Raw genomic sequence first — 19370 nt, 5'->3', positions numbered from 1 at the left:
ACTGATTATGTAGGCTCGGAGTGCGGCCCAGGAGCACCCATTTTAATAAATATTCCTACCAACTCAAATGCAGATTATTGAACTACCGTATTTGAGAACTATATTCTCAGAGGGCAACAAAATCAATTTTCCTTCAACTTCTGTCACCACTCTATCGTGGTTGACAATTGTCTACAAAAGGAGGTGTTCCACTCTGGCATAGGCAATGGTGACAAAGCTTCATTTCTATTTCCCATTACTGCTGCCTCCTGCCAATATCTGTGGAATCATTCTGGCCTGAATCGTCCTTTCTGAATTCAAGATTTCTTCATCAATTCTTGACTGGACCAATAAAGCTCTGGAAAGCATCATTATGGAGGCCACAAGGATTGGTTACCACAGTTACAGACTGCATGCTTAGATCTTACCCAGTCATCCTGCAAACACCTACCACAGGTTATACAAAAGAAAAACACAAAAATAATCAATAAAAAAAAACCTCTTACCACAAATGAAAAAAATCCTACAGCATATACCCTGAGTGATGGTACAGTAAATAATATCCTCTGATAAAACAGACAACATAGAGTAAATGTAGCTGTACTGCTACAAGGATTCTATAGTTTATGCAAAGTACAACACTAACTTTAAACAGAGTATGATAAATTAAAGACAAATTATAGTCCTTAGGAGTAATCTCAAAAACATGTAAGAAAGCAGCATAGCTAGAAAGCCAATAGGGGAATTAAAATGCAATACAAAAAAAGTATCATCAACCCCAAAGAAAGTCAGGAAAAAAGCAACATGAAAAAAAAAAAAAAAAGAAAGAAAAAAAAGAGACAAAAAGAAAAAAGCAGACCCAAGGGTACCTGGGTGGTTCAGTCAGTTAAGTGTGGACTCTTGATTTGGGTTCAGGTCATGATTCAGGGTCATGAGATCAAGCCCCGCATCAGGCTCCACACTGATCCCAGAGCCTGCTTAAGATTTTCTTTTTCCCCCTCTCTCTCTGCCCCTACTGCACACACGTGTGCACATGGGCATGCACATGCTATCCCTAGTAGAAAAAAATAAATTGAAAACAAAGAAAAAGAAAAAGAAAAAAGCAGACCTAAACACAATCAGACCAATAATTACATCACATATAAGTGGACTAAACATTTAAAAGCAGAGATTCCCAATTAAAAAAAAGTAACACCCAATTACGGATGTCCACCATAGACATAGCTTTAACGGCAAAATTTCAACTAAGAGATTGAAAAGAAAAGGAATTTTTATTTTTTTATTATTTATTTTGATACAGAGTACACCTGGGGGAGAGACAAAGAGAGAATCCCAAGCAGGCTCTGCACTGTCAGCACAGAGCCCAACGCAGGGCTTGAACCCACGAAATTGTGAGAACATGACCTGACTCAAAACCGAGAGCTGGATGCTTAACCAACTGAACCACCCGGGTGCCCCAAGGATTTTTTTTTTTTTTAAAGACAAAACATGAAATAGTAAGATAAGAAAGCTGGAGTGGTGATATTCTTAGACAAAACAGACAAAGACAAGGAATATTACTGTGGATGAAGAGAGACATTTCATGCCTCCATACCCCACCTGAGGGCTTTCTTTCTAGATAACTAAAGTTTACAGAAATTCACTATGACAGCAACAGCCCTTTAGGGTTTCATAGCTTTAAAAACTTAGTCTCCTCCACTGATGAAGTAAAAAAACCCATGTCATCTTTCCATGTTATTTGAAATTTCAAATTTACCAAAAAGCATATAAAAACAATGATCACTCTGAAATGCTTCTTCAAATTATCTGACCTCCCCAAATTTCCATACTTTCTCAGCTCCCTACACCAGAGAAAGCAATGTTCCATTTTCAGCTGTTTAAAATTTTTTTTTTTTCAACGTTTATTTATTTTTGGGACAGAGAGAGACAGAGCATGAACGGGGGAGGGGCAGAGAGAGAGGGAGACACAGAATCGGAAACAGGCTCCAGGCTCTGAGCCATCAGCCCAGAGCCCGACACGGGGCTCGAACTCACAGACCGCGAGATCGTGACCTGGCTGAAGTCAGACGCTTAACCGACTGCGCCACCCAGGCGCCCCTCAGCTGTTTTAAATTTAAGGAAATGAATGTCTAAAACATAAACGTTGGACCCATTTTTTAAGGTGATTAATTTAACCCCTACATAGTTACAGCAAAGTAGTATGAAAAGGGCAAAGGCTCTTTAAAGTAAGACAGATCTGGGTTCAAATGTCATGTTTTGCTACTTATGAACTTTCTATGTGGACTTACACAAATACCTAATTAATTTGGGTCTGCTTCCTCATCTATAAAATAACGCGACTTAAATAAAGGCCAAGACTTTTTAAGACACACATTCAAAGATAATGTGTACAAAGTATGATATGGTGTCAGGCAAATAAGGTAAACGTTCTGTCCCACCTGCATGTAGGTTTCTTTCTAGATACAGTGAGTCTCAATGTGGTTTCCATGTGTTTTTAAATGTTGTCATCCACGTCAACCAGTAAGAGGGCAGCACATATACTGTAAGTGCCAGGCACTCAACAAGAAACACAGATACAGGGGCGCCTGGGTGGCGCAGTCAGTTAAGCGTCCGACTTCAGCCAGGTCACGATCTCGCGGTCCGGGAGTTCGAGCCCCGCGTCAGGCTCTGGGCTGATGGCTCAGAGCCTGGAGCCTGTTTCCGATTCTGTGTCTCCCTCTCTCTCTGCCCCTCCCCCGTTCATGCTGTCTCTCTCTGTCCCAAAAATAAATAAACGTTGAAAAAAAAAAAATTAAAAAAAGAAACACAGATACAAACATTAGACAAAAAGTGTATGCATGTAGTATGCATGTATAAATATGTGCAGGTATCTATATGTGTCTACATATATACACTAAGAAAAGATACATGGCGTAAGCATACAAAATATGCTGTTAACTATTATATGTTGTTCATTATTATATGTCTAATCTGCCCTGGTGAGTGAATATAAGAAGGCTTCCAAAAGTCAAGCAATTCTTGGAAGGTATACTGGACTTTGCCAAGCAGGACAGAGGGCAGGAAGAGGGCATTCTAAGCAAAGAAATCTGAAGACAATGAGGAAGTAAAGGAAAACTATTAGTACAGGTGGGACACAAGGTTTATACAGAAGTGAGGCAGGAACAGCAGAGGAATGTGGCCAATCAAAATCAACTTAGCCATCTAATTTTTAAAAAGTAACATTACTACATTTTGCAAAATCCTCTTACCTGGCTAAATAAACCACATTACCACCCTATAATTAGGAATGGCATTTAAAATTTGCTAAGGTGCGCCTGGGTGGCGCAGTCGGTTAAGCGTCCAACTTCAGCCAGGTCACGATCTCGCGGTCCGTGAGTTCGAGCCCCGCGTCAGGCTCTGGGCTGATGGCTCGGAGCCTGGAGCCTGTTTCCGATTCTGTGTCTCCCTCTCTCTCTGCCCCTCCCCCGTTCATGCTCTGTCTCTCTCTGTCCCAAAAATAAATAAAAAACGTTGAAAAAAAAATTAAAAAAAAAAAAATTTGCTAAGCAACAACTTAGTTAAATTCAACAGCAGTACACCTCCTTTGAGCAACAGACAATTCCAGGCAGCATATATACTCACTCGTGCTCTACTAAGACCTTACTAAAATTATTATTAATCAAAACCATCATTTTTTTTAAACGTGCATTTATTTATTTTGAGAGAGACAGTGAGCAGGGGAGGGGCAGAGAGAGAGGATAACAGAATCCCAAGCAGGCTCTGCACTGTTAGTGCAGAGCCAGATGCGGGGCCTGAACTCACAAACTGTGAGATCATGACCTGAGCCGCAATCAAGAGTTGGAAGCTTAACCGACTGAGCCACCCAAGTGCCCCCAAATCATCATTTTTTAAAGTTAAGAAGCAAAGATCATGCTGTCTTTTCCAAATCAAAAGACCCTTTGCCTTCACACACCTGGAAGCCCAGGTGTCACATTACTCCTCTTCCGATTACCTGACACTCTCAGCTTTTGGAGCAGAGGAGAGAAGGATACAGAGAAGCCCTAGTCCCCTTCAAGAGTCCATTCTAATTCAGTGGAGACAATCCTGGTTGTACCTGCATGAATACCACAAGCAAACCTCCTTTCTATTCCTTGCTAACAATGCTCAGACATACTATAACTTCATGCTAATTTCAGGCTCACTCAATAAGAATTTTGAATGTGCTATTCTTAAATCTCAAATTCTCTCAGAAGATGTTCCCAGAACTACCCTCAAAAAATCAACTTCCTTTCCTCCTTTACGATCATACATGTATTTGATGAACTCTATAGCACCGTGTCAGAGGAAGCAGTACCAGCAGCCAGGAGGACAAAAGCAAGGGAGAAGTTTGAATAGTGCACCTGACAACCATTCTACTCTACAACCACATATATGCTTAAGGGCAGGAGAAGACAGGGCGCCTGGGTGGCTCAGTCAGTTAAGCGTCCCACCTCGGCTCAGGTCATGATCTCACAGCTAGTGAATCTGAGCCCTGCGCTGGGCTCTGTGCTGACAGCTCAGAGCCTAGAGCCTGCTTCGGATTCTGTGTTTGTGTCTCTGTCCCTCCCTCGGCTCGTGCTCTCTCAAAAATAAACATTAAATTTTCTAAATTAAAAAAAAAAAAAAAAGAGCATGAGAAGACATAAAAGTCCTTCAGCTGTCCTTGCATGCTTCTCAAAATGTAGCATCTCACTACTGCTGTCTGGATATATTTTTCCAACAACACTGCCTTTAAACACCAACGACCTCATTTAGGACTCACTACAGAAACAGTAACATTACAGTGGTGGAGGGAGAGTGAGGCCATGTATACCATACTTTATGTGCAATATAAAGGTAATTAAGAACAATTCTGACTAGGTGGGTTTTTTCCTAACACACTGATTCTAGAATTTAAGCCTGCTATTCTCTAACATGACTCTGTCAAACTTCTTCAAGAGGTAGTTCCCTTTACAGTCTTCACCCCAAGAAAAATAATCCGTCCTATTTCTCTTTCACTCTCGTGACCCCTGTGTTAAAGATCGGCAATAACTTGACAAAATTAGAGGGCCCTTCTCAGATTTATTGTCTTACTTCTCTATAGCACTTGACAAGGCTGACTCCATATCCCAACACCCTCCTCTTAAATTCTCTTTTCTTGGGTTCTCAGGAAGTACACAATGCTGAGTATTTTTCTACCTTTCTAGACTGTTCTTGCTTGCTTCTTTCTGATTTCTTTACAGAGGGAGTTTCCTTCTAATTTTTTCCTCATATTTTACACACACACGCACACACACACACACCCCTCCTCCCCTTGAAAATCTCCTTCATTACTTACAATGCAGATTACCTCCAGAGTTCTCCTGCCATGACCCCCAGATCCATATTTGCAAGTACTTCATAGAATCTCCACCTCAATGTCACATTTGTTCTGACAATTTAACTGTCTAAACAAATCTTATAAAAACCAGCTCTTCCTCATGACTTTCTCCCCAGTAACCTTGAGTTCTCAAACATGAAGTCTTCAGTTACCTTTTTAACAGTAACTTTCTGGCTCCCATTATCTAATCAGTTTCTAAGAACTATAAATTCTACTTTTACAAAGTATCCTGTATTCCCACCTCCCAGTTCCCAACACCCTAATTCAGAGGCTCTGATGCTTTTTGCTGGGAGCAAACCAGGGCATTTGAACCTCACGAGGGACACAAAGATCTTCCTAGGAATAAATCAGACGGATGACTTTAAGGGATATTCCAGACCCCAACTTCTACGAGTACTTCTTGCAAAAATATGCCTAGTGGTTTAGATCCTAAGGCTTTCCCTTTTACAATCTCCCATACTCCCACTGGACAAGGAAAGAGATATCTCTCAACTCCAAGGCCACTGTGTTACACTGCCCCAAGGCTGGAAAAAACCTCCACTGTCAAACAAAGGGACCCACTGAGATAATGCTGAAAGTGTTAAGAGATCAACTCTCTAAAGACTGTAACAAATACTTTTACAAGTCAGGCATTTTTCAATCCTTTGCTTTCAAAAAACTTGAAAGGCTGATAGATCATTAAAAATATAATTTAAAAAATTTTACCATATGAGTTGGACGAAATTAAGGAAATCAGCGACACTGTTAAAATCCTTTCCATCAACTTATTTACGTCAACAAAACTTCTCAGTGCACATAGGTCTTAAAATAAAAAATAGAAATCAATGCTAAATATTGTCTCATTCTAGCAACAAATTACATTCATTCATGAATACGTAACTTTTCAAAAGCTCCATCCATTTCATTTGCCCATTTAATAAAATTTTGTTTACCAAGTGTTTACCATAATGTGTGATTTATTTTGGCTGACCAAATGAGTATTAACGATAATAATGGAATAATAATAGCTGAAACAAAAAAAATTTTAGTTTTCTGGCCGCAGGAAATTAAAATTTTCCATTTCTCTTTGTATACATATTTTTGATGCAAGAAATGTGATTATCAGTGAAACTTTCAAGTGTAAAAAATTATATTAGGGTAAAATTTTGTGTAAGAGATGGAAAGAGATCAAGAAAAAAAAACAAGGTAAAATTCCCAATTTAGTTTATTCTTGAAAGTGGATGGATAGTGGGTATCAAAGTGCTGTGCTATGTACATTCCATTTTTAAACGTTTTATAATCATTACATGTACATATTCATAACTGTTTTATTTCAAAAAATACTCAAACTTAAAAAGTATGAGATGGAATTTTTGAAATTATTTTAGGAGGTATACCGTAATTAAGTTTGAAGACCACTGCCCTCAATCGTGGACTTCGCATCCCTCACCCGAACCCGGCTTCCACAGCACAGCCACTTCCACCTTCCTTGTGCTCTACTCTACTCCATTCCCTGCACTCCCTGCCCTTCCCTTCCCCCCCAACACCCCCAACTCGCCAGAAGGCAGCGCGGCCAGGATGAACCTACAGCTCCGGGGGCTCCAGGATCTGGCCAGCCTGTTTTCCTCTCTGGCACACAGCCCACGCAGGGGGCCGTTTCCGGTCGCAGGCCCCGCAGCTCTCCTGCCTCGTGTGCTTATGTTTGCCCCATTTCTGCCATTCATCCTCATCTGAGTTTAAATTCACCTACTCACGAACACCATCCCGAAAGCACTTCCCAGTCTTTCTAATTAACATCTCTTCCTCCTTTGAATTCCCCAGTCTTGGGTGTCCCTGCTTTTATTCTGCCAGCAAGAGTAGTGTTGGAGCGGTTCTTTCTCCTTTGCCTTTTCCTCTGCCTGCCCCTGGCCCCAAACGTAGATAGATTCCCTGAAGGCAGAGACTGTCTTGTGAATCTTTTTATTCTCTAAAAAACAGTCTAAGGCTTCTCCTGAATAATGTACATTCATTAATATTTGTTAGTGAAAGATAGCCCACCGGGATACTTGACGGGACTAGGGCACTACATCCCGGGCGAAGCTTGTGACAAGTTCATTAGCATATTAATGCCTCTGAGAAGTACCATGCCAGAGAACTGGTTAATTTGTGTGACTGGACTTTCACCAAACTTCATCATAACATCCTTCTGTTCACCATACAGCCTCTAATAATAGCCTTTAGAACAGAAAAAAACAGGGGCGCCTGGGTGACGGTTAAGTATCCTACTTCTTGATCTCAGCTCAGGTCATGCTCCCTCTGGCTCATGAGATTGAGCTCTGCACTGTCAGCGCTTGGGATTCTCTCTCCCTCTCTCTTTCAAAAATAAATAAAAATAAAACTTTAAGGAAAAAAAAAAGAGAGAGAGGAAAGCAGATAGTGTGTCCTCCCTTCTCCCCTTCAATTTTTCCATTGATACTGCTTAGACCACAAAACTTACCAAATTTTGTTTTTCAATTCTTTACATCTTAGAAAACGAAAACGAGACACTCCCTAGAGACTTAATCATCTTTATAAGACTTGCCTTAAGGCGTAGGCTTTAAAATTGATATTTTAATAAATAACCAAATAAATAGGGAGGAAGGAGAAGCTCTTCTCTGTTACATTTACAGCCAGTAAATGTAAATTGATCCAAGTAAGAATCCTGGCCACATTCTTAACACTAACGGGTAAAAGTCTGTTTGGGAATAGCACATTTCCTCAGTGTCAAAGTATTCCTCTTACTAATTACAAAAGAACAGAATCTTTAAGTGAGAAGTCTTGCAGACATCACCTTAATCGGAGTGGTTAAAGAATTACCACCACCAATAACAGACAGCTGACATCAGGTGCCTCTTGAGATAAAGCGCTGAGAAAAAAAAAAATCACAGTATTTCTTACATAGTATTCCTGTCTTCCCCACAACCCCCCCCCCCAAAAAAAAGCATAGCCTACATCAAATCATGAGGAAACAGATAAAACCAAACTGACTCTTCAAAAACCTCAGTATCATGAAAAATAAAGGCCTTTAAATTTTTTTTTTTTCCAACGTTTATTTATTTTTGGGACAGAGCATGAACGGGGGAGGAGCAGAGAGAGAGGGAGACACAGAATCGGAAACAGGCTCCAGGCTCTGAGCCATCAGCCCAGAGCCTGATGCGGGGCTCGAACTCACAGACCGCGAGATCGTGACCTGGCTGAAGTCGGACGCTTAACCGACTGCGCCACCCAGGCGCCCCGAAAAATAAAGGCCTTTAAAGAGACATGACAAGGAAATGCAATGCTGGAGCCTGGACTAGCAAGACAGTTGCTATAAAGAACATTATTAAACAAGAGGTGAAATCGGAAAATGGACTACTTATTACATATTTGTATTGTACTGATGTTACATTTTCTGAATTTGATGGCTGATTATGAGAGAACGGCCTTGCTCTTCAGAGATCCAAGCTAAAGGTCCTGATTTCTACAATTTATTTTCTAAAGGTGCAAAGAAGATTAAGAACAATGTACACATTACATTGTGTGTGTGTATATATATATATACACATGTATATACACCCACATATACATATGTATAAACACACACACGTATAGAGAAAAATAGAGCAAGCTGGCAAAATGTTAACAATGGGTGAATATAGGTGAAGGGTTTGAGGAATTAACTGTAACAGCTGTGCAACTTATGCATGGGTCTGACATTTTTCAAAGTAACACATTTAATTTGAAAATAAATTTCATTATTTGACAGCAAGTAAGGTTTTATGGTCATATTTAGTTTGGCCAGAAGAACCAAGGCTCACCTCAGCAAGTATATGCTAAAGGTCTGCTGTGTGATGGCACTCTGCTATAGGTAAAGAATAAAAATATTGAGACTCTGGACTTACCAGGACAATGCAGGGGCAGCAAAATGGCCAGTAGGTTAAACCAGCCTACAGTCTGTTTTTGTAAATAAAGTTTATTGGCACACAGCTATTGCCCATTCATTTACATACTGTCTATGGTTGCTTTCACCTTAGCAGATCTGAGTAACTGCAAGAGACCATGTGGCCCACAAAATTTAAAATATTTACAGTCTGGTCCTTTACTGAAACTTTCCAACCCCTTGTAATGTAACAGACATGCACATAAGTCATTGCTTGGAGGAAAAAAATGAATTAAGACAACAAATTTGAAGGACCATATAACTTAGTCCTCGTAAATACAGCCTCAAGCAACAGGTATGCCGTTTCAAATTTGTACTTTGTGACAACATAATGTTTATCAGGTATCTTTCCTTTAAATACAAAAAGTTTACTAAATCTTTAGCAACGATCTTTATTAACAAGTCATTTTACACTGAACTTAAGAATAATTTCCTGAAGTTCATTCTATGACATTCCAAAAAGCATTTTCCTAAAGTACACATATAAATAAAACAGCAGTGTGTTTATCGACTGTCAAATTAGTTACAAAGATCATGCTTCCTAAACACTGTTTGTCAGAGAAACAATGTGGCCTGTCGAAGCCCTTCCAAGTGCAGATCTCCCATACATTATAGATGCGCTGTTTGTTCCCTTCAGTGAGTAAACATTTTCCTTACGGTCTTATTAACCCAATTACTTTGGTTAGTAATCCTTTTTTCCATAGGTAATCCAAATATAAAACATGAGCTAATCTAGGTCCAAATTACCACCAGTCTCTAATAGAGTCTTGAATTTGTCTGAAGTCTTGAAGTTATTTCTACCAAAACCTAACTTGGTTTAAAATTTAAATGTAAACAGGGGCGCCTGGGTGCCTCAGTCAGTTAGGCATCTGACTTCAGCTCAGGTCATGATGGCACGGCTCGTGAGTTGGAGCCCCGCATCGGGCTCTGTGCTGACAGCTTGGAGCCTGGAGCCTGCTTCGGATTCTGTGTCTCCCTTTCTCTCTGCCCCACCCCTGCTTGCTCTCTCTCAAAACTGAATAAACATTAAAAAAAAATTTTTTTTAAATGTACATGTAAATATGACCTATCAAATCTGACTTGGACTATAAATTCAAAGCACTATAATAAATTTAAATATAAATTCAGATTTTAAAATGGCCTCTTCAGGTGATTAGCTAGAGACAAGATGAGACACATTAGATCTCATCAACATTCTTATCAACTTTTACTCCAATGACTGACTCTCCCATACATGGGTGCTTAAAACACACACACAAAAATGTATATTTTGTAAATTATACCATGTTCATGGCAGACAGGAGCAACTTAGGACAAAAATTATTTTACCTACCAGACACCTGGAGCATATTACTACCTTCACATCCTCTAGAACCTTTAGGAGGTTAAATGACCTACATAAGTGATAAATTAAGGAAAGTCAAATTGGAAGGCAGTAAGAACACAGTAGTAAAATAAAGTAAGAAAGATTGTGTCACACAGGTTTATTAACCTAACACTTTCAAGTTAGGTGACCGAGCAAATTATTTAACCATCAGATAAGCCTCACTGGATACCACTTTTGTAACTTTGTGGTTACTACATACCTCACAAGGGAATACTATAAGCAAGGTTATAGCACAGTGACCAACATCAGTATGAAAATGGTAAGTTAAAAAAAAATAAACAAGATCCAGAAATTTCTCCCACCTCCTGTTTGCAGTTAAAGAGCTATGTTAGACGATGTCTAGGAAAAGAATATCCAAACCTACCAGATCTGAACTGTATTCTAACCTCTGCCACCTTTATCTAGGAGACCCCAGGCCTAAACTTTCTATTGCTTAAGGGACAAATAATTACTCTGCCTTCTAGCTCTTGATTTCAGTAGTTCTGGGAACACTGGCTCACTAGAGGTACAGCACAGCTCAAATTTTAAAAGTTTTTATGACCCTCTAAATGACAGAATAAACCAAAATAGAAAATTCAACTTTTGTTCACCAGTATTCTTTTGCTACCGTAAAGAGTGACCCAAAAGGGTGAAATGTGCTTAGCAGGATAAAAATAAACAAGATGTTGCTTCTGTTAATTTGGTGATCAATATGAAAGTGAATTGAGTAGTCATTCAAACGTGCTTTATTGCAGTAGAACCAGCAAGGCAAATGTCTAAAAAATTTAATCATTTAAACTTTCATTATTTAGCACACCTTACCATAACCTTAGAGTCCTTCTGTTCATAGATTAAAACATCACACTTCAAGTATATGCCTTGTGAAATATTTATAGTTAAAATAAAATGACACCCGGGATATCTTTTAAGCATTCTGGCTGCCTCCTCTGTGCCTCCCCCCAACAAAAGCCCAGATGTTAAAAGGGGATAAATGAAGGTTCAAGCTAAATGGTGGGTATATGATGGCTCATCGGCCATAGGTTTGAAATTTCTCATTAAAAAAAATGGCATTCACTTAAAATAAAAATCAATGTAACTCATATTAAAAAAACTAAAAAAGAATATCATAGATGCAGAAAAAGAATGTGACAAAATCCAGCATCCATTCTTAATTTCAAAAAAAGTTCCCTGAGTTTACTCAGGGAAGTTTCTCAACCTGATAAAGGGCATTTGTGAAAAACTAAATGGAACATCGAAATTCAAAACTTCTCCTCAAAATATACTGTTGAGACTGATAAGACAAGACACCGACCAGAATATTTGCAAATCACATACTCGAGAAAGGACTTGTGCCTAGAATATACAATTCTTATTAAGAAAATAATCCAATAAAGGAATGGGCACAAAATTTGAACAGATACTTCATCAAAGATATCTGATGGGGGGCGCCTGGGTGGCGCAGTCGGTTGGGCGTCCGACTTCAGCCAGGTCACGATCTCGCGGTCTGTGGGTTCGAGCCCCGCGTCGGGCTCTGGGCTGATGGCTCAGAGCCTGGAGCCTGTTTCCGATTCTGTGTCTCCCTCTCTCTCTGCCCCTCCCCCGTTCATGCTCTGTCTCTCTCTGTCCCAAAAATAAATAAACGTTGGAAAAAAAAATTAAAAAAAAAAAGATATCTGATGGTAAATGAGCACATGAAAATAAAAGCATTATTAGTCATTAAGGAAATGCAAATTCAAACTACAAAAAAAAAAAAACCTCTGTATACACTTAATAGGATCGCTAAAATGAAGACTGGGGGCACCTGCATGGCTCAGTAGGTTGAGCGTCCAACTCCTGATTTTGGCTCAGGTCATGATCTCATAGTGGTGGGATCAAGCCCTGCGCAGGGGCTCCATGCTGAGTGTGGAGCCTGCCTGGGATTCTCTCTCCCTCTCTCTCTGCCCCTCCCTCACTGACGCGTGCTTGCTCTCTCTCAAAATAAATAGACATTAAAAATAAATAAATAAACTAAAACGAAGACTGCCCGCACCAAATGCCGGCAAGGGCGTGGAGCACCTGGAACTCTTCCACACTGCTGGTGGGAGTGTAAAATGGTTACCACTGCTTTGGAAAAAGTTCCTGAAAAAGGCAGCCAGCCATTCCACTTGCAGGTATATACCCAAGAGAAAGAATGTATATGTCCACACAGAGACTCGTCACAGCTTTATTTGTAACAGCCAAAAACTGGAATCAATCCAAAAGTCCATCAACCTTTTACAGATCGAGAACAGCTGAGAAAAGTGAAGGCACTTAAGATGATAAGTGAATGCAAAGCAAGGGCCAGAATCTGAACACAGCAGACGTAACATTTACAAAACCAAGAGCTCTCTCCTGGGCGGAGAAGCACATACCGAGATGTATTCCAGGATTACAGCATGATAAATGCTCAACCACCACCGAAGCTGACATCAATTAGGCCAGAGACCAAGCCTGCCGTGTAGTCTGGGGGTGGGGGGTAAGGAGCTAAGAAAGCTTGACCGAACAGTTAGGAGGATCAGAGGATGGATCTGGAGAAGGGGGACCTTAGGTGACCTGCCAGACGAAAGATCTGCGTAGAAGCACCCTCTTCAGAATTTACAGGGGATACAGGCCCTACAACCTTCACAGCCCAGATTCCACAGGTGTGCCACCTCCTATTCCTTCCAAAACATCCCGTCAGATTTCATGTTCAGATACGAAGTAAACAGAAAATACCATTTTAATTCCAGTCGAGGGACTGCCCACCCTACCATGTAGCCGCTGGCAAAAATTCTTTGCCCTCGAGAGAAAAATCCCAAATTCCAAAATAGAAGGCAAACGGAGGAGTGAAGAGTTTAAAATATAAATTCTTTGTTTTGATGAGAGGAGGAACTGAGGCAAAAGGGCCAGAAATAATAAATCAGTGATCAAACAAATGTGGTAGACTAATGAAATTTACCTAGCTAGGGCTATTTGTGTTTCATAGGCAGAAAGAGCAAACATTTTTTTTTTTTTTATTGCAGCTGCAAGCCCAGGCAGCTGACATGCATATTTACAAAAGGTTTTCCTTTTTCCTTCTTAAAGAAAAAAAAATTCTATACAGAATTCTTACCCAACACATCATTAACTGATTCTATACACATGAGTGTATCACTAAAACCATTTTTAAGCATGCTTTTCTAGGATATTAATTATATTACCTCCAAATAAAGATTTCTCCTGTCCAGTCTTGTTGGTAACAATCAAAATATGTTACCAAGTCTCATGACTCACTCTTCCAAATCCCCATTTAACAACACTTCTAAATATCATGACTTTCAAGGGCACCTTCCTAGAGTTTGTTTAACTGATTCCCTGGCCACTACACAGCCCCAGTTTTTTGCTCCTTAATCCCTTAGGTGCCAAGGACTTTAAGAATCTTATCAAAACTAGTTTTCTTTTTTTTTTTTTTTTTTAACTTTTACTTATTATTGAGAGACAGAGACAGAGCATGAGCAGGGGAGGGGCAGAGAGAGGAGGAGACACAGAATCCCAACCAGGCTCCAGGCTCCGAGCTGTTAGCACAGAGCCCAATGCAGGGCTGGAACTCAAGATCCACGAGATCATGACCTGAGCTGACGTCGGACACTTAACCGACTGAGCCCCCCAGGTGCCCCCAAAAACTAGTTTTCAAAAAGTAGTCGGAGGGCCCAGAGACTCTTTGAAAGAAGTACAGCCCAGGCAGTTATACCCAAGTGGTTCTGGATCCATCCTTAATTCACTCTAACCCAACAGTGCCCTCAAATCTGAAAAATACAAGTAGTGTGAAAGATTTCCAAAACTTCCTCAAACATGAACAACAGCTCCAAAAGCTCTTCAACAGCATGCTAGTTACAGCTGAAATAAAATTAACATAAAGACTAAACAAGCTAGATTACACCCAAGCTTCACTTGAATGATCTCTCTTGGTTAAATTAAACCATATGCAGATGCCAGATTAATTAATCTTCAAGGGTATCTGAAGCAAAGTTCAAACAAATTGCCTATACGACAGGCTTGGGCTGCTCAATGTTGTAAATGGGCAAATTAAGAAAAGACTACTTCATATACAATATTTAGAAGCAGGAGGCCTACCTTAAAATTCTGGCCAGTAGTTAAGGAGTTTCATTTCTTCAGAAAATAATTTAGCCTCTTTGTGCATCAGGTGACTTACTAATATCAGAATACCACAGCCTACACCTCCCAGGAGTGCTGTGAAGAATAATCTGTGCAATAAAGCTAACTCATCCAATCTGACTTAAGTCCTATCTCACCTATTTTAGAAACCTAGTAAGTTACATTTGGAAATGTAAACCAAAACTATATCTTTAGAAAAGTGACAAAAGAAACTTAAAATCTCTCTCTCTGAAAGTCTATGTGTGATTTTTGCATTGCCTGCCATTATTCAAGGAACAGAAAGGGTTTTCCCAGCTTGAAGTCACTCTGCTGAGATACCTATTCAAACGTTGAGTCACTGGCTTGCTTTCACTTTGAAATTCAAAGTATGTTTCATGACGCAGTATGGAAAGAATTACTTTTAACCTAAAACAAACTTAATTTTAATAGCACGGAATGATTTTCTTACCTTCATGACCTTCTGCTATGTACATACAATGCACCATCTTTCACATATTAGGATTTTGTTTCTTTTTCTCTAAGGACATCAGCCAAGTCAGTCTTTGACCAACCCTTTTCTCATTCTACCCACTTTTCTATGAGCTCTGTACAGACTTTGGGGCTTAAAACAAATCAGAAGACCTGACTCTTATCAAGGGTTGGCAATGCCCACCTTTCAAGATCTAGACCCTACCCAGGTTCCCTCCAAGTCTCCAAAGCTGCAGATCACCTGTACAGTAGTATCTGCTCTCTTCTTAGTCTAGGTTCTGCATTCAGGAAAGGCAACCAAGATTCTAGAGTTTGGCCAGAAAATAATTTCTTCCCCATCACAAAGACAGACCTAGACCTAAGCTTGGCTGAAGCGGCAGGATCTGGTTCATAACTCCAGAGGCGGGCCTCCAGACCAGTATTACTTAAGACAGAAAAATCAGGCTCCTAGGATCTGTTCTAGTCGTAAGGGCAGCCCCATGCTCCATTCTAACATCTCTGGTCCTCCACCTTCCCCAGGATGTGACAAGCTTTCTCAGCTTCTCCATACTTCTCTTACCTTTGACCTAGGCATCACAGCCAGATTTCCCCCTCATTCTTTCCCCCTTCATAATAGACAGCAAGTGGTCCTTCAAACTGGCCACATGTTCAAAGATTGCTCCTAAATATTCTGGATAGAGGTATCAACTGTAAAGACCTTAGCAACTGAAAAAAAAATTATTCTAAAAAAATCTTTAATCAATTTATAAATATGCAAGTAAACGATTTATGCCTTCAGTAAACTATTTATGTCTAATATTTTATCCTAAATTAAAACGCACTGGGAACGAAAAGAACCTTTAAAAAGTTAACTGCAAGCATTAGCAGCATCTATAAATGTATTTATTCTGTACTGTAATGTTCAGCATCAGTATTTCCTTCTCTGCTTTCTTTTAAGCTTCCCTACTCTTCACTCGTAACCACCACCACAAGATAGTCACTTAATCTACCAGGTACTGTTCTAAGTGCTTTTTCTGCATTAATATACATAAGGTTCTAAACAAGTCTTAAGTAGGCAATACTTACTATGCCTATTTACAAATGACAAAACTTAAGCATACAGAGGTTAAGTGAGTTGTAGGAGTCTGTCCAAAGTGGCAATCCCAAAACTGGAACAGAACAGTCTGGCTCTAGAGTGTTGTCTATTAACCACCGTGTTATATACTGCCTTTGAAATCTTCATTATCACATTTATATTAAAATTGCTTGTAAACCACTAGAGGGCATAGATTGTGACCATCCTTTGCAGAGCCACATCCTCAGTACCCTGAAGAAGTCCTGAGAGGCTCATGAATAAATCATCGTTGAGTTCTTCACAGGTGTGCTTTTCCCCTCTAGGCTAGGCTCCTTTATGGTCAATGAGGAAACTGACACCATGGCTCATCCTTAAAGAGTGCATGACACCTAAGTGAAAATAAAGGAATGTGCAGAAGTTGTTGCGCCACACATTCCTACCAAACACCTGCTGAAAGACAGATCTTCTCCTTAGTCTTGAACCTAATTAGGTAAATGAGAAGCCCCTGTTTGAGATAACAATCAGAGCCACCTCTCCAATCCTAACTTTGCAAGCAATCAATAGGTGCCTTAAATAACCTTATAAACTTACTAGCAGGCAGGTAGGTGGCCTAATGTAAAACATTAAGTGAAACGTAAAAGCTGTCCTTCACTACATTAGTACTGCTCCCTTTAAGAGCACTTCTTACTTAAAAAACAAAAACCCAGAGTAGCAGAAGTTTGCGTTTGAGTGATTTGCGTTAAAAATAATCACTCTTTTTCGAGAACCCTTGTGAATAAATTCCTCTTACTTCACTCAAAACACCTAGGAATTTAAAAATTAAGTTTAATTTGGCCAAGGGAAACCACATTAGACGATGCTATGGATTAACTACACAGTATTTTAAAAGAACAATTGCAGACTGCAACCATCTCTGACTTACTTACCTAGGTATTAGCCACAGTAAATCTCAGCATCAGGCAGGCTTTCCCCTAAATACACCACAAATTCTACCAGGGTTATCATTTCAACCCAGAACAATTTCCAAATTATCTTCTGATGCTTAGAAAAGCACACACGAAATAAACAAATTCCTTTCTAAATATCAGTTCCTTCCTGACACTATTCTGGAAACAGTGTCAAAGTTTTTTTTTTTTTTTTGCTTTTTTAAACAAAAGACTCGACTCTTCTGAAACTCCCCTTCCTCAAAGAAAAGCTGAAATTGTAATATTTAGGGAGGCCTGGGTGATTCGCGAACATTTGCATTAAAGAAATACGCTCTGTTAACCTCGTATCTCCAGCTAAGGCCACACCTTCGAGCCTTCCCGTAATCCACAAATCACAGGGGGGTGTCGAGGCAATGTAAAAACTGTTAGGAGTTGTAGGGAAATTACAGGTATGTAGTCTCCACATCGGCAGAGCCGGGGCAACCAAACCGGGGCGGCGGAACGCGGACCAGGCTCCCATACGGCTGGCCGCTGAGTGATACTTGAGAGCAACTCTAAGTAAACACACCTTCCTTCTCGGAGCCTCTTCCTTCCTGCAGGGAGGCTGGGGTGGGGGTCCGCGGAGGGCCCCCACCGGGAACAAGCACACCCCAAATGCCCATCTCAAATCTGGGCCCCGCCACTTTCTCCTCCCGGAACAGACGCCGAGCGGCCCCCCGAGCCCACGGGCGCCCGGGTTGGGCGGAGGGGGGGAGATGATGCGAGGGTGGGCGCCGGGACAGAGCCCCAGCTCGGGCGTTAGACAGGGCATCCCTCGCCGCCCGCGGACCCGGCGCGCCGTTCCCTCCCCGAAGGGCAATACTCCCTCAAGCTCGCGGCCCCGGCCGGCCCAGGGCCACGCCTCACCGAGCCCCGTCCCCGCCGGCCGGGCCCAGGCCGCCGCCGCCGCCGCCGCCCGCCCTTCCTTCCCGGCCGCTCCCCGCCGGCCGCCGCCGCCGCGACAGCGAGGCGGGAGCACTCACATCCGTCCGCGTCCTCCTGCAGGTCCTCCTGGAGCAGCGAGAGGTCTGAGCCGAAAGGAGAGAAGAAAGGCCCGGTCAGCGCCCCCGGGACCCGGCGCGCCGCCCCGCCGCCCGCCCTCCCGACCCCGCGGCGCCTCCCCGCGCCGGGACCCCGCGCCGGCCGTGACTACGGGCGGCGGTGGCGGCGGGCGGGCGCGGGGAGGAGGAGGCGCCGCCGCCGCCGCCCGGAGGACAGGGGGCCACGTACCCGCCATCTTGTGGTCGCCCCCTCCTCCTCGGTCTCCCGGGGATCCGGGGCTACATGGAGCGGCGCGAGCCGGGGAGCCGGGGAGCGCGCGCGGGAGTGGCGGCGAGGAGGAGGGACGGGCCGGCGGGGGCGCGCGCGCGCGCGCGGGGCGGGCCGAGGGCCCGGGCCTGGGCCGCGGGCCGAGCGGCTCCCGGACGCCGGGGGCGGGCGGGCGCCGCGGGCCCCGGGCCTCGCCCCGCCTTGCCCGGCCGCTCCGCGCGGCTCCGGGGCGGCCGGCGCTCCCTCCCCCCGCCTCCCTCGCTCCCGGCCCGGCCCGGCGGCGCGCTCACACCCACGGCCAGAGGCGCCCTCACGCCGAGCGCTGCGACGGGGGCGCGCAAGCTGCCGCTGGCCCGGGACCCTGCGGCGTGTGCCCGGAACCGGGCCCGGGCGGGGCCTCCCGCGGCCCGGCCCGCTTTATTGGGTCACCGGCCTCGCCCACCGCCTCGTCGGCCTCTGCCCTTCTTCGCGGGAGCGCCGTTCGCCGCCCCGCGCCCCCTCCCCAGGGCTGCACGTACGTCGTCGGCGATCCGAGGCCCGGCTGAGGCCGAGGGTCCCACCCTCCGGGTGGAGGAAGCGCCGCCTCCCCGCGCGCAGGGGGCCCTCGCGAAGTGGCTGGTAACAAAGCCCGGGGCCCGGCTGCACTGTGGTTGAGTGACAAAGTCATCGTGGTGCAGCCCGCTTTCCCACCCAGGCGCGGTTAAGACTGAAGCACAGGTTATTGCCCCCGTGTCCTGCCCCTCCTTCGCTGACAAAGCGGGAAATGCTCCAGCAGGAGCGCAGGCAGGCCTGGGTTCAGATCTCCATTCTGCCATTTAACTTAG

General features: G+C 43.0%; 1 protein-coding gene across 4 annotated transcripts in view; it reads right to left on the bottom strand.

The window, feature by feature from the left end:
- PPP4R1 (protein phosphatase 4 regulatory subunit 1) overlaps positions 1-18661 on the bottom strand; it is a 64663-nt gene extending 46002 nt beyond the window's left edge. For 2 of the 4 annotated variants that reach the window (XM_086682455.1, XM_086682456.1), the window contains exons 1-2: positions 18508-18661; positions 18261-18305 (exon numbers count right to left, since the gene is read on the bottom strand). In XM_086682455.1, coding sequence (XP_086538581.1) covers positions 18261-18305; positions 18508-18514 — 52 coding nt within the window. In that variant the 5' untranslated portion in view covers positions 18515-18661. Of the gene's footprint in view, positions 1-6061; positions 6158-18260; positions 18306-18507 lie in introns of those variants that run through there. The other 2 variants (XM_086682453.1, XM_086682454.1) reach the window with 2 other exon arrangements.
- Positions 18662-19370: the final 709 nt, after the last annotated feature.

Source organism: Puma concolor, chromosome D3, assembly GCF_028749965.1.
Source record: "Puma concolor isolate L17-30 chromosome D3, mPumCon1.1.hap2, whole genome shotgun sequence".
Lineage (NCBI taxonomy): Eukaryota > Metazoa > Chordata > Mammalia > Carnivora > Felidae > Puma > Puma concolor.
This window is presented reverse-complemented; position numbering and strand designations above follow the sequence as displayed.